The sequence below is a fragment of the Melitaea cinxia genome, chromosome 10, assembly GCF_905220565.1.
Source record: "Melitaea cinxia chromosome 10, ilMelCinx1.1, whole genome shotgun sequence".
Lineage (NCBI taxonomy): Eukaryota > Metazoa > Arthropoda > Insecta > Lepidoptera > Nymphalidae > Melitaea > Melitaea cinxia.
In genome coordinates, this window is record NC_059403.1 from 15,436,339 (window position 1) to 15,451,317 (window position 14,979).

Below are 14,979 nucleotides of genomic sequence, written 5' to 3' on the forward strand. Positions count from 1 at the left end.
ATACTTTGACATTTTTCTCGATTGCCATGCGAGAATCGCCCATGACTTTAACCTCATCGTCGAGACATCGGGAATTTCAAAATGAAAACTCACAACAATCACAGTTGGTCCCGCGTAAGAAAACGTGTATTGACAAATATTCCACAATCCCCAATATTCTATGATTCGTTACACACTCGTTTGGGTTATTTATATTTGCAATAAGCACTTGAAGCTCTCGTACCCAACAACCAGCTCCAAATTGCTATCCACTGAGGTACCTATGTAAATAATATTTATTAAGTATACACCAAATCCCTCTTCAAGGTTCATCTTTAAATTGACTTTTTCCATTTCAACTGTTTGATCAAGCATGATGGTAGAAAAAATTAGCGCAAATAAAGCTTTCGTTTTACTCAATATCAAAAGTTTTAGGGTAATATCAAATGTTATATGATATATAAACGTGTTGACCGATTCTCAGATCTATCCGATATGCACAAAAATTTCATAAAAATCGGTCCAGCCGTTTTGGAGGAGTATTATAACTAACGTTGTAACACGAGAATTTTATATATAAAAAAAAAAAAATAACAAAAATCAATGAATATGTCATAATATGGCAAACTAGAATAATTATTGTGTCATAATCATTCAGCATAGTAATCCCTTTTACAAATTTTGATGACGTCACGTTATCTTGTCTAGCTACTGCGAAACATGTGCAGTTGAAATAATCGCTAGATTTTCTGAAATTTTTCAATTCTCTTTGCAATTTTGTAATATTTCATCCATAACAACCTTAAATTATTTCTTTTTAAAATTTTTAACTAGAATTAAACCAGTTTTCAAGTATTGCTCTTAATAACAGATGTATCGATTAATTTTTATTTATATAGAAAACTAGCATCCTGACCTGTCTTCACACGGGTATTTAATAAAAATCCTATATTATTTTTTCCCAATTTTTTTTGAAAATATAATATAGCCTATGTCACCAGCGGATTGTGTAGCTTCCCAACAGTGAAAGAATTTTTCAAATCGGTTCCGTAGTTTCGGAGCCTATTCAATGCAAATAAACAAACAATCAAATCTTTCCTTTGCACGCATGTCTCCTTAATTGTTAAATTCTATATACCAGCTATTCAAAAATAACTGCTCTATCATCTAATACGATATCCCAGGTGACTTCAGCTACGTGTTGTTTTAGAATTTATCAAATTTCTGGGCATATTTGGATCTATGTTTATTATCTAAGACTGAAAGTCATAGCGTAATGTATTCCAGCCTATATTACTTCTTTGTAATGTAATTTTCTCAACATAATTTAAATATTAATGCACGAATGAGCAATACGTCTGAAAGAATTCAAGTCTTGAGTATCTTTAGACGTGTGATGACTTGCCTACCTTGACTTTTAAAACAGACTTACGGAGCCTAAATTTGAAAGTTTATCGCCTGACAAGATAAAATCAAAGAAGTTATTTTATGTCTGGTACTTTGAAATTATACACAATAAAACTTTGTGTTTTGATAAGTTTTAAATACACATGTATTAGAACGATTTTGTAACTTCAGTATTTCATGGCGTATAATGAGGCAAAGTTCAGAAATTTCGTCACTTACAGCCATAATAATTTTATTTTAAGTCTTTTTTATATAATCATGTATTAATATGATCATTAAATTTAATTTTAATAGGAATCTCTGGTATATGTATACAGAAAAGATAAAAGCGAGAGTATATAAAATAAACCACAAAGGTATTACTCGTATAATAGTATTACATTACTTTTTCCTTTTGTTAATGTTATTATTTCACTTAGTGAATGAATAAATTAAGTACAATTATATCGAGGATTTATATCTTCTTTATAATTAAAAATTACTAAACTATTTTACTAAACGTTTAACTCCAGAACTGCTAGACGGATTTTAGTCAATTTTTATCAAGTTGTCTAATAAGTATTTTGTAGAAGGTATTAGAAAATTATAGGAAATTAAAAAAAAATAACAGACCCCATTTGATTACTTAACGCGTTTGGCAGTTTGCAAGACTAAACAACGTCCGTCATGTCGGGAAGTAAATAAAAAAAAGGTTATAAAGACGTTAAAAATAAATGAACAATTGTCAGCCCTATTGCTCGTTAACCAATCTCTTTCGGGTAAACGGCTACGATTCAACAAATTAGAACGTTTGGCCTCTGGTTTACCATTTTAGCCTATATTGTTTCATTTTAAGTTATACCCCTAGCGTACACTCATTCATTATAGTTTAAATTTAGTTATAAACCTATTTTAGTTCCTAAACTACTGGTTCTATTTGTATGTAACTTATAAATAGTGTGTTGTATGTGTGGTTTCAACTAATATATCCAGTAGTTTTATTGTTGACAGATTGAAATATTATCATTTCAGCTTTTCAATATGACCTCCTGAAAAAGTAAAACGTAACGGAAAATTTATTTTGAGTTATAATAATTGTGTTTGCAGGCAAATGAAGAAAAACCGACTTCAATTATATCAACAGGTAATACAACGTAGGTAGACGAAAAAATAGTCAAGTAAATACGCATTATCAAAGATTACTCCAAACGTTGTTGTCAGATCTCGATGAAATTTAAATGTGACTACATGATAAACATCGGCTTTTAATTAAGTTAAAAATCATCAAAATCGGTACACCCAGTAAAAAGTTATGCGGATTTTCGAGAGTTTCCCTCGATTTATCTGGGATCCCATCTTCAGATGCTAGTTTCCTTATCATGGTACCACATCAGATATATCTCCTTTCCAACAAAAAAATAATTATCAAAATCGGTTCATAAACGACGGAGTTATCCCCGAATATGCATTAAAAAACAATATATATCGAATTGAGTAACCTCTTCTTTTTTGAAGTCGGTTAAAAATACTATTACACAAATTTTCAAAATTCTTAAATAATAAATAAACTTAACTTTATATGTTTTTTCTACAGATCATCTAATAAGAAACAGTAGCAATGACGTGTCGGGGTTTCGTGCTGTCTTGAAGCTAACGCCTTCCCATCCGGCGAACCCTTACTATCCGTAAGTAACATTAAATAAATAAGAAAACGCTTACACTACCATGATTTTCTCTTTTATCTGGGGTCCGGAAACACTCACAATTCACAAGCGCCCAGGCCTAGACAAACAACAATCAACAATGTGCTCATTTGGCACTATTGAAAGCCATTTTAAGAAGAAGAAGACAAACAACAAAACTAAACTGTTTGTCATAAGCGTGGATCGAACCGCAGCAAAAAGCCAGCGCTGTGATCACTTCGCCAACAACATACATATAGCAGATGTCATGTAAATAAGCAAAAAAAAAACATATCGTTATGTAGTTTTCTTTTATTGATAAAGCGTACCATAACAATGTCATTTTCTATTATCATAAATTTTCAGGCCCGAAAGAAAAAATATTTTACTTTTGATATATGGACCAGCTTAGGCGTTTTCATTTAGGTCATAAAATATACGGTCATGTTAGTATTATAACGTGTTTATATACTCGGTCTACTCGCCTACTGACTGTACTGACAACTTGCCTGAGTTCACAGACTGTTTCAGCGAAATTAATGCGGTTGTGGAGGACAGTGGAATTAGTATGGTTTTTGTGTTAGGAGACTTTGACGCTCAACCCGGTGAATTATTTTTTAATGAAATGCCGCAATTTTGTGTTGAACAAAAATGGTTTTGTGCGGACTTTGAACTTTTGCCAAACAATGGGGAGACGTTTACTTATTTTAGTGATGTTCATGGGTGTACACGTTGGTTTGACCATTGCTTAGTAACTAGCATGTCTAGGCGTTACATTGAGAATATAACCGTAAATAACAGTGTCTCGTAGTCTGACCACTATCTTTTGGAAATTGTTTGTAACCTAAATCCCTTACATACTCAGTTTGTTTCATCTCGAGTTACTAATAATAAGATATTTTGGGGGCAGAGAGATAGTAATTAAACTAAGCTATTTACGGAATTTTGTGATGAGAAGTTAAGTAAAATAGTTTTTCCTATGGAGCTTACGGAATGTTGTAGCAAAACCTGTTGTAAAGCTGAACATAAACTATTTATCGATAATATGTACTCTCATATTGTAAGCATATTGCAGTCAGGCACAATTTTCGTAATCATTCCAGCCTATTGCAGTCCACTGCTGGACATAGGCCTCCACAAGTTCGCACCAAAGACGCGTGAACTCATGTGTGTTGTCCATAGTCACCACGCTGGGCAGGCGGGTTGGTGACCGCAGGGCTGGCTTTGTCGCACCTAAGACGCAGCTGCCCGTCTTCGGCCTGTGTGTTTCAAAGCCACCAGCTTTCAAAATCACCTCGGTCTTAGGCGCTCATAGAATTCTGTAAGGAGTAGTTTACGCCTGCTCCTACAAGTATCTATAGCTTGAGATACACTGCGACATGGAAATATTGATATAATATAGTTTGAAACAGAACAACACAATCAATAATTTAATTTAAAGTTTTCAGTTATATATAAATATACCAATTTTATCAATTCACGTGAAATTGATAAAACTGGTAACATTTGATATAAATCCGTATTATAATTTCGAAAGTATCTCTATCTGTCTGTCTCGCTTTCACGCCAAAACTACTGAACCGATTTGAATGAAATTTGGTACACAGATAGTCTAGAGCCTGAGTTCTAGAGATAGAAGCTTGAAACGTATTTTTTAGGCTGTTGATTCGATATAAATAAGTATGAGATTCAAAGTTTATAAAAGTTTTACACTCAAGGGTGTAAAATAATAATAGGGAATAGAGGATAAAAGCTTGTATAGAAATATGTAAGGTTTATGTGAATGTTTTATAAGTTTGCGACAAGAGACAAAATATTAGAGCTATTCTGATGTCCAAAATAAACCAAAAGATATATCCAAAAAATGCTGTCGAAATTACAAAAACTGGTAACAATTGGCATCAATTTCACGTGAAATTGCTACTCAATAGAGATTAGTTTCGACTTCAAATAGAAATAGTAACTAAGGTTGTAGTAACATGAGTGTTTTGTCCCAGGGACCTCTGTCGAATGATCAGGAAGCTGTCAGCGGCGCCGCCATTTTGCGTGCCCAACTATCACAAAATTTTCGACGATACTTCGGTAAGTGTCTCTTTTTGCTGAACTATATCTGTATCTCTTAGACAGAGACAGATATACTCGCACAAACTCAAACTCATCTCTTTCAACTAAGAAAAAATATAATAAAGTTTGGGCGAAAAATTAGTAAATGAATTACAATATAATATATAAATTAACTCTATAATGTTTGCCCAAAAACGGGTCACACTGAGCATGTTGTACCAACTTATTATTTTGAGCTGATTTTAAGTGAGCTCAACGTAAACCACTTTCGTTTATATTACAAATTTTCTGTCCCTTTATTTTATACCTTCTTACTACTACACCAAGCTACACTCTATCCCATATTATTTTAATTTTACACTATCCTCTAAGAATTAGACTACTTATAATACCACCTAAAGAGGATGAAGACCTAAATCCTTAGAGTACAAAAAATATTATACATAAAAATACATTCGTTGCTTAAAACACTTCATAACATTTTTTCCAAATCTCCTATTTGTAAGTATATGCTTAAAATCTCATTCGTTACATATGTTTTACGAGTTCCTTTCTCCTTACTTACTTATTTACACAACGCAAAACGCCCCAAAATACACAGTAATAGTGTAGTGTTGTGTGCCATATATATAGGAGTTTGGGAATTCGATTCCTGCTCAGTATGAATATTGGTTGCACCTATATTTCTTTCCGGTTTGGACTCTTCTTTCTTTGACATTTGCACGTACCATCTCTCTGTACTCTGCATTCGAAAATAATCTATTTAAAACTATCTAGACAAGTAAAAAAATACAATTTTTGCAAATTCGTAACTGGCGCTTGTGTTAGGGAAAAATAAGTTAACAAAACTCACCCGCAGGGCAGACGAACAGTAAGGGACAGGTTTTGTACGTTTATTTAGACACAAAGTTTTAGTTACGCAGTTAAAAAGTTATAAAAGAAGATGCCACAGGGTGGGGCCCGTTTATAGGGTAGCGGTAAAGTCCACGGAAATGGTATAAAAAGGAGACAGGTCTCACGGAATCAGCAGATATCTTTAACATTTAATTACACTTATTTACCCCTTCGATAAGAATTTGAGCAGCCGCGTGCTTATCTTTGCGGTTTTTAATTGAACTACATGTAACGGCGAAAATCGATCATTTATTATAAAATGTCATAAAAAAGTACCAAAATATATAATATTGCGGTTTATCTTAAAAAAAATCAATTAATTCAATCAAATAATATAATATTAAGCCGGAGACGAAATACTGAAAGCCTTGGGCATGATATTGGCAATATCTTATATAGCCACGCATAATGTAACTTTAAAACTTAATCTACTATACTATGGGCAAACTATATGAGTTCGTTTTTGGCGCGAACTCATGTGCTTGAATGAACATTTGTGGACTGCATTAGGCTGAAGTGAGTGACTGTGAGTGAAAACTTAACCTTGTTAATATCTGTACATAGGAGATATTTTAAAAAAAAAGTGTTTGTGTACTTATGTATGCACGTAAGAATTTATACTTCATTGGCTAGCTAAGTTAGCGTTGCTAACTTCTTTTCGTTGACTAGCTAACTTCAGGGTGTCGGAGTTTTTGTGACGTTGTGCGCGCATCGTAAATATTTACTCTCAACATTTTTCGATAACGCACCAAAAGAATTATAACTTCAAAAATGTATGAATGATTTTCATAGGGCCAATAGAAGGTAAAAGGTAAAGGTAAGATTTTTGTTTTGTTGTCCGCACATCACGCAAAACTACTGAATGAAATTTAATATTTTTTGAAGTTGTATTGCTAGAGATCCAATTTAAGAAATTAGCTAAGAATATGAGATACTTAAATTATATTTATGAACAAAGTTGCGGGCGAGCTTCAAAATATACACCAAAATATGGGCTTCTCGTATATAAATTTTGTAACAGTCTCAAGGTTCCGCCAATTTTCTTCTGACACGAGTCCATAAGTTTCAGTGCCAGTATTAAAGCCACGTATGACGTTGATAGAGAGATATGAGTGGGTTAACACTAATAGAATTTTATATCAGATCATAAATACGAATATGATATAAGAAAAAGTTCCACGTCGACGGATTTGTTTGTAGCCCATTAAAAATAAAAATTGTAAAAATGTTATCTAAAAATACAAAAATACAACCAAGGTTACGTAATTATTATTTAACGTAAACTATATTGTCTGTATAAAGTGTAGGTTTAATTATTTTTGTACATTTTATCTAGAAATGATTATGTTTATGTTAAATATGTTAAAAGATACACAATTATTCGGAACAACAGAAAAACAGCTGATCGGGTTTACAACTCGTTTTATTCAACATCTGACAGAAATCACAAATCTACCCACATCCTCGATATTGTAAAAGACAGAAAATATACAACAACCCCTTCCCCTTATAACAACAAAACATTAAAAAAATAAGAAAATTTAAAAAAAACGCTTATAATCTACAGGCGGTCGCTCGCGTTTGGATCTTTGTCTCTGATAATCAGTGGTAGCTTTGCTTGACACAATAGTATCCTTAGCAGATATTGTGGTGGTGCTACTTGGCGTATGATCTGACCCACTGAAACCCGGTTCCATACACTCCGATGTAGAGGGAGGTGAAGAAGAGTCATCTCGATCGGAAACAGATACTACATCGGTGGTAACTGATGTGGTGTCATTTTTAATATCATCAATAACATCGGGGTCCCACTCATTCTCTCTTTCTTTGTGCCTTGAATTCAAAACCCTTGCAAGAATTTGATCAATGTGCCTTATAACTTTACCACCCAATTCCGGACAATCAATTTCGTACATTACATTTCCACATTTCTTTTTAATTACTCCCTTCACCCACGAAAATTTTAAATTACTTGCAAACTTCTTTACCCACACTGCTTGTCCAATTGTAAACGTCCTGAACTCACTTTTACATTTCTCCTGTAAGCACTGTTTATTGTTCACTGAGTGAGAAAAATTTGTGGATGTGGAAAGAACAGGAAAACGTCGCGTTGGAACAATTAAATCTAACCTAGACCTTAAGGGTCGACCATACAACAATTCTGCAGGTGACATGTCTGTGGTACTGTTTTTCGAGTTTCTATAGTCGAATAAAAATTTTGCGATTTGTGTCTGCATAACTTTATTATTAGGACTACTTAAAATTATACTTTTTATTCCCCTCTTTACGATTTTTACAAAACTTTCCGCCTGACCGTTACTCGACGGATGATATGCCGGTGATAGTATGTGTTTTATTCCATTAATCAAACAAAAGTTGGAAAATTCCTGTGACGTAAAAGATGTACCATTGTCGCTAACCAGTGTGTGCGGAATACCTACTCGAGACATTAATTCGCACAATTTCTCTATTACCGATCTAGACCCGTAAGACGCATTCATTGAGTAACATTCCACCCATTTCGAAAAAGCATCTACAATTATTAAAAACATTTGATTATTTATTGGACCTAAAAAATCTACATGTATTCTATAAAATGGGTGCGGTGGGGTAGGCCAAGGCGCCGGCGGAGCACGGGGAGGGGAGGGGCGAAGCGCAGCGCACACTCCACATGTTTTAGTCATTCGCTCCAATACTGCGTCGATCCCGGGAAACCATACTCTCTTTCGAGCCTCTGCTTTCATTTTGACTATTCCGAAATGACTACTATGAAGCTCGGTACATATTTTGTCACGCAAAGAAAACGGAATAACGACCTTATGTCCACGCATAAGACATCCATTTTCAACCGATAATTGTAACCTACAATTAAAATACGGTTTTAAATCAGGATCCAGTACTTTCCTAGGCCAACCTTTAATGACATAAGATATGACTTTTCCGAGTATTTTATCATTTTCAGTCTCACGGCATAAACTATTCAATGTAATGGGTAAACTACCATTCATTACAAAATTAACATAAGCTGCGCGATCCACACAATCAACGACTTTACTACTCGCGCAGGTCTCCCGTTCTAGGCTACATATAGATGAGCGAGACAGATAATCCGCATTGTTATTACAACTTCGAACAAACTCAATAACGTAATTATAAGCCGAAAGAAATATTGCGTATCGCTGTAACCTGTTTGCAGATATTTCCGGTATACCTCGATGCGGTCGAAAAATACTAATGAGAGGCTTATGGTCAGTTCGCAAAACAAACGGATCGGAACGTCCGTAAAGGTATTGATGGTATCGTTTTACACCAAATATTATAGCAGTTGCTTCTTTTTGTATTTGCGAATAATTTTTTTCTGATTTTGAAAGAGTACGGGAGGCGTAGGCAATAGGTCTTTCTATACCGTCGTAACATATTTGAGACAACACGGCACCCAGCCCCGTCGGCGAGGCGTCTACTGTCAAAATCAGCTGTGCATTAGAATCAAAGTGCGCTAATATTTTTTCTGAAGCTAGTAACCTTTTTATTTTTTGAAACGCCTCATCGTGAAATGATGTCCATTGCCATTTTGCCTTTTTATGCAACAAGTCATACAGTGGACTGAGTATCGACGCCGCATCGGGTACAAATTTCCTATAATAATTAATTAACCCTAGGAATGACTGTAACTGAGAAACATTTTCAGGCTTACGTGCTTTTAAAATAGCTTCAACTTTATCAGGTGATTTCCTTATACCATTTTTGTCTATTATGTGCCCTAAATAGGAAATTTCGTCTTTGAAAAAATCACACTTACTTTTTTTTAGAGTTAATCCAGCCTCCTCTAACCGTTCTAAAACTGACAATAGTCTATTTTCATGTTGCTGTCTATTTTTACCCGTAATTAAAATATCATCTAAAAATACTACCACCCCTTCAAGACCTGATAATACACATTCTATGGTGCGTTGAAAAATAGCGGGTGCGCTAGATAATCCGAAAACTAATCTAGTGTATTTAAATAAACCTTTATGAGTATTTATACAAGTGAGGCTTTGCGATTCTTCAGATAAGCACAACTGATTATACGCCATAGATAAATCAAGTTTGGTAAATTGCTCGCCACCGTGTAATTTTGCGAAAAGATCCTCGACCGTCGGCAACGGGTATTGTTCGATAACTAGATATTTGTTTATTGTAACAGAAAAATCTGCACAGATTCGAATCCCACCGTCTTTTTTTAGGACCGGCACGATTGGCGATGCGTACTCAGCGTGATCGACCGGCTTCAAAATACCTAAATCTATCAGACGGTTTAATTCGGAATCAATTTTATTTTTCAAAGCATATGCTACTGGCCTAGGCTTAAAAAACATAGGTCGAGCATCGGTTCTTAAGTGTAAAACTATTTTAAATTTGTTAAAGCAACCTAATGAGTCTGAAAAAAGCTTTGGAAATTTTGAAAATATTTTCTTATCGATAAATTCATCCCCAGCATGTAAATAATAATTAGTATCGTTAGCAGATACGGGTGCGAGTTCTAAGTTAAACTTCCGAATAAAATCACGACCGAGGAGCGGCGGCCCGCCATTCCGTACTACGTACATATCCAATACGCGTGTAACGCCGCTATACGATACGGGCACTCGCACTACTCCTAACGTCTCGATGTTTCCCCCCGTGTAATTTAATAACTTCTTATTTGATGTTGATAAAGTTAAACCTTTAAAATAAATATTAAATGTTTTTTCTGACAATACACTGACAGCAGACCCACTGTCGATTTCAAACTCTAAAACCGTACCACAAACATTAACCCGCTCCGTCATCGGTTTACCTTTTACGCATCGAATATTATAAAACAACTCACCGTCACAGTCCTCATCCACATTACTTTTCTCGATAAAGTGAACCTTGTTGCCGATAGAACACATCCTACGTAAATGACCTTTTTGACCGCACTTTTTACACTTATAGGACTTAAAACGACATTGGTTAGATTTATGACTCGTATAGCCACATACACTGCACTTTTCCCCTTTGAAAATTTTGAACACTACGTCGTTCGCTGCGCCGATCACTGCGGCTGAGCCGGCCGGTGCCGCCTGCGCGGCCTGGCGCGCACACCGCACGCTCTCTGCCAGCTCCACAGCCTTTCCTAACGTTAGCTCCTGTAGATCTTGAGCATATAACTTGTCACGCTCAGGACCTGCTACCATACCCATGACAAATCTGTCTAACAGTGCTTCTTCCAAATTTTTAAAACCACAATGTGCAGCTAATCCTCTAACCCTAGCCGCCCACTGGGTATGCGTTTCACCCGATCGTTGCGTCGCCGAATGAAAATGGTGTCTTTCTGCAAATCCACTTCGCCTTGGTGTGAAGTGATTATCCAACAGATGTAAAATTTCTTCGAAATCGCATTCTTCCAACTTTTTCGGCAGCGATAAATCACTTGCTAGCTTGTAAGAAGACTCGCTGAGCGCGCTGAGTAATATCGCCCTGCGTTTGACCTTTGCTTTGTCAGACACGTCGTTAATGTCATTTGCGATAAACCATTGTTGGATTCGTGATTTGTATGTATTCCATTCTTGCGACAGGTGATCGAAAGTTGAAATCACACCAAACGATAATGCAGCCGACATTTTTACGTAGATTCGCTCGTCGCCACTTGTTAAATATGTTAAAAGATACACAATTATTCGGAACAACAGAAAAACAGCTGATCGGGTTTACAACTCGTTTTATTCAACATCTGACAGAAATCACAAATCTACCCACATCCTCGATATTGTAAAAGACAGAAAATATACAACAGTTTAGTAATTAAATATATTTTTTTCGATATTGAGAAAAACAAAACTGAAATTTTCGCTTTTGTTTATTTATAATTTTTTTTTTAATAATTAAAGTAAATTTGTCTATGAAATTTGTTAACCCGGCGACAATTACGCTGGGTCATATTGACCCGAGACAATTTTAAAACTGGTTCGAACGTTTTTTTTTATTCATTTTTTATACATGTATATAAAAACACCCACGGTCTCTTAGTTGCTTATGCCATTTTTACTACATAAAATATTTATTACTAAACGGTGTGCGTTTATTTTTACAATAGTTTAACTTCAGACCAGCAGTTCTAAAACTATCTAGAATTGCTAGCATGGTCTGATACTGACTCGTCTTTTCGCAAGATTAAGAAGCTAATTCTACCTCAATTCATCATCGCACGTGGAAAAAATCCAAGCTCTTCAACCTTTGGTCATCAAAAAGATCTCTAATCTCATACATTCCGAAGAAAAGTAAAGTTGTTCTTTTGATGTCAAGCTTACACCATGATGCCGACTGATAATACCACTGGCTATAAACAGAAACCCGAAATAACTAATTTTACAATTACATCAAGAGCTGTGTAGATATAGCTGGCGAACTCAAGGCTAATTACAACGTGAACAAAAATTGAAAACAATGGCCACTGGCGATTTTTTATGCAATGTTGAATATACTTGGGATAGACGCGAATATAGGTTATCTGGAATAAATCGCTATTTAGCGATAAGATCGCCTTTGTACATTTTGTATTGTATCTTTCTTTATATGTGTCTGTACTTTGGTGTACATTAAGAATAAATAAATAAATAAAAAATAATACATCGGGTCTATAATAATGATACACGTCGTAAAAGACAAAATTAAAATGTTGGGACTCGCTCTAATACGCGAGAATTTACAGGTTCAAAAATGCGCGTCTAAATTTACCTCGTCAATGGCACAAAATAATAGCGGATTTCCTGGGTGACACTAGTGAAGAGTCTCCCTAAAAAGCTCCAGGAACTCGCAAGAGATGTCAAGTGAAATGTCGTCACGTTTATCCGTAATTGGGCGTCCAGAACAAATACATCTTTGACATTAAAATTTCCTGACTGTAGACACTCAAATTAATTTTGTTCTACTCTTACAGACACTTGAGTCGCAGTTTTCGCTTTTTAAATTAAAACTTTAAAATGTACCGAATTTCTTCAGTGGATTCACTCATTTCGACGGATAGAAAAATAAATGAAAAGTGGTATTTTTTAATTTCATTTTTAAAATGTCACCTTTTCATGGTATCAAAACTAATCAGTTACAAACAATACAACCATTAACATTTTCTTGCAACTTTTTACTAGAAAATACGAAAAGACTTTTTCTCCGACCTTTATTATATTTTAACTTAATTACAAACACAAAAGCGACGTTTACTAATTAAGTAATTAATAAATATAATTTTATTTCACCTGAAGAGAACGTACTCAAAATTTATGACTAAAAAATAATTTGCTATTAATTTTTGTAAATAAAAATAAGCCAAAAAACTATTTGAAGATGTGAGTCGGCGTTGTTTAAATAATATAAAATGGTTTTTTTTTTGTAATTTTTTCTCATTCTTTTCTCTGAGGGTTGTGTGTTAGAATCTCGCCTTGCATCTGTGTGTAATATTTACATAGTTATTATTATAATTATGAAATATTTTTTTATAAATTTTGCTACAAGAAATACATATTTGTTTAATGAATTTAAAAAGCCCGTGAAAGCCTTTAGTGAAATGACTTATTTTAATTTACAATAATTTAAGCATAATACTCTTCGTAAGAACTGTAATAAATATAACAAAACAGGTTTCAAGCGTTGCTAAAAAAAGTTTATCAATATCAAGATCGCAACGTTCTCGAAGGAAATAAATAGAGTTTGTTAAAAAGGAAACTGGGCCCTAACAAACGTGCCAGGTTTTATAGGATCATCAAAGCTAGCTAACAAGCTTAATAGGACCCTTAGTTGTAATATACGTAGGTCAGATTATAAACGTCGTTATTTTTTATTTTGTATTTTGTAATAATTGTGCGTTTAAATATTTGACGAATAATTGTTGCAGCGATTATTGAAGAAAGAGTTTTCTTATGAGAGTCAAGTGTTATCTGTGACTTATACCAAATATTTGTATTAGACTATCTAGTATGTGTCGTATTGTGTATATTTGCATTTATTTTTTGTAGTTAAATGAACTTCAATTTCAGCTATAAGTAGCATAAAATATTTCTCTTAAAATCCGTAGTAGCGCTGCTAGGAAAGTACGTCAATCTTAAACAAGATAACACAGTTGAATAAGGCTGCAACTAAATAAGGCAGCCGGGGATTATTTTTTTATATTTAAAAATTAACATCCACGGGCTCAAAATGCCCATGCATTCTGTTAAACATGCATGCATAATAATACCACAGGCGATTTTTCATTAGAACTACAAATCGACAGTCCTGTGACTGCCGGGGATTCTTAGGGTGCGTTAGTCTTAAAATAAGGATTAAGTCGGCAACGCGCTTGTGATGCTGATAGTGTTTCAGACAGAGATAGGCAATTCTTAACATCGAGCAGACCGTACAAATGTGACCGTAAGATGCTTGTTATTATATCATTTGATGTTAGGTTGTACCCGTTGTTCCCAAACATTAAATAGTGACAGCGATAAATTCTTCCATACTTTTTTTAGTTAAATCATTGACATACAGTGAAGTAGCTTTTTTTAACATTTTATACTATAGTAAGAAAACGTTTGCCAATTTATACAAGTATCCACAATTTCTACCTAATGATTGGAAGAAATATTTAATGGTTTTAAATATAAAATTTAAAATGATACTTTTTATACACATGTTCATGATGTAGCTATTTTTACTTTATTTTTCTACATACACTGATAAATAATAATGACTAGTTAGTACTAAATGCAGGATATTAGCTTCTATAATACATGACCTACTGCTGAAGAAGGAATCTTGGATTTTTTTTGTCTAATTTTTTTTTTGTATTCAATTAAGAATGTATTGTCAAGTAAGCAGTCGTAGTATCAAGTAACGTTTAAGAAAACTTTACAAAATACTCAAGATAACGTCCTACTATTTTGAATTAAGGCAGTCTGTTATTTAGCTGTATCTTTTCATTTCCAATTGTGGTCAA

At 34.3% G+C, this 14,979-nt stretch overlaps 1 protein-coding gene across 1 annotated transcript in view; it reads left to right on the plus strand.

The window, feature by feature from the left end:
- LOC123657475 (guanylate cyclase 32E-like) overlaps positions 1 to 14,979 on the plus strand; it is a 102,971-nt gene that overhangs the window by 51,932 nt on the left and 36,060 nt on the right. The window contains exons 8-9 of the mRNA XM_045593018.1: positions 2,960 to 3,050; positions 5,045 to 5,129. Of these exons, the coding sequence (XP_045448974.1) occupies positions 2,960 to 3,050; positions 5,045 to 5,129 (176 nt within the window). The remainder of the gene's footprint in view (positions 1 to 2,959; positions 3,051 to 5,044; positions 5,130 to 14,979) is intronic.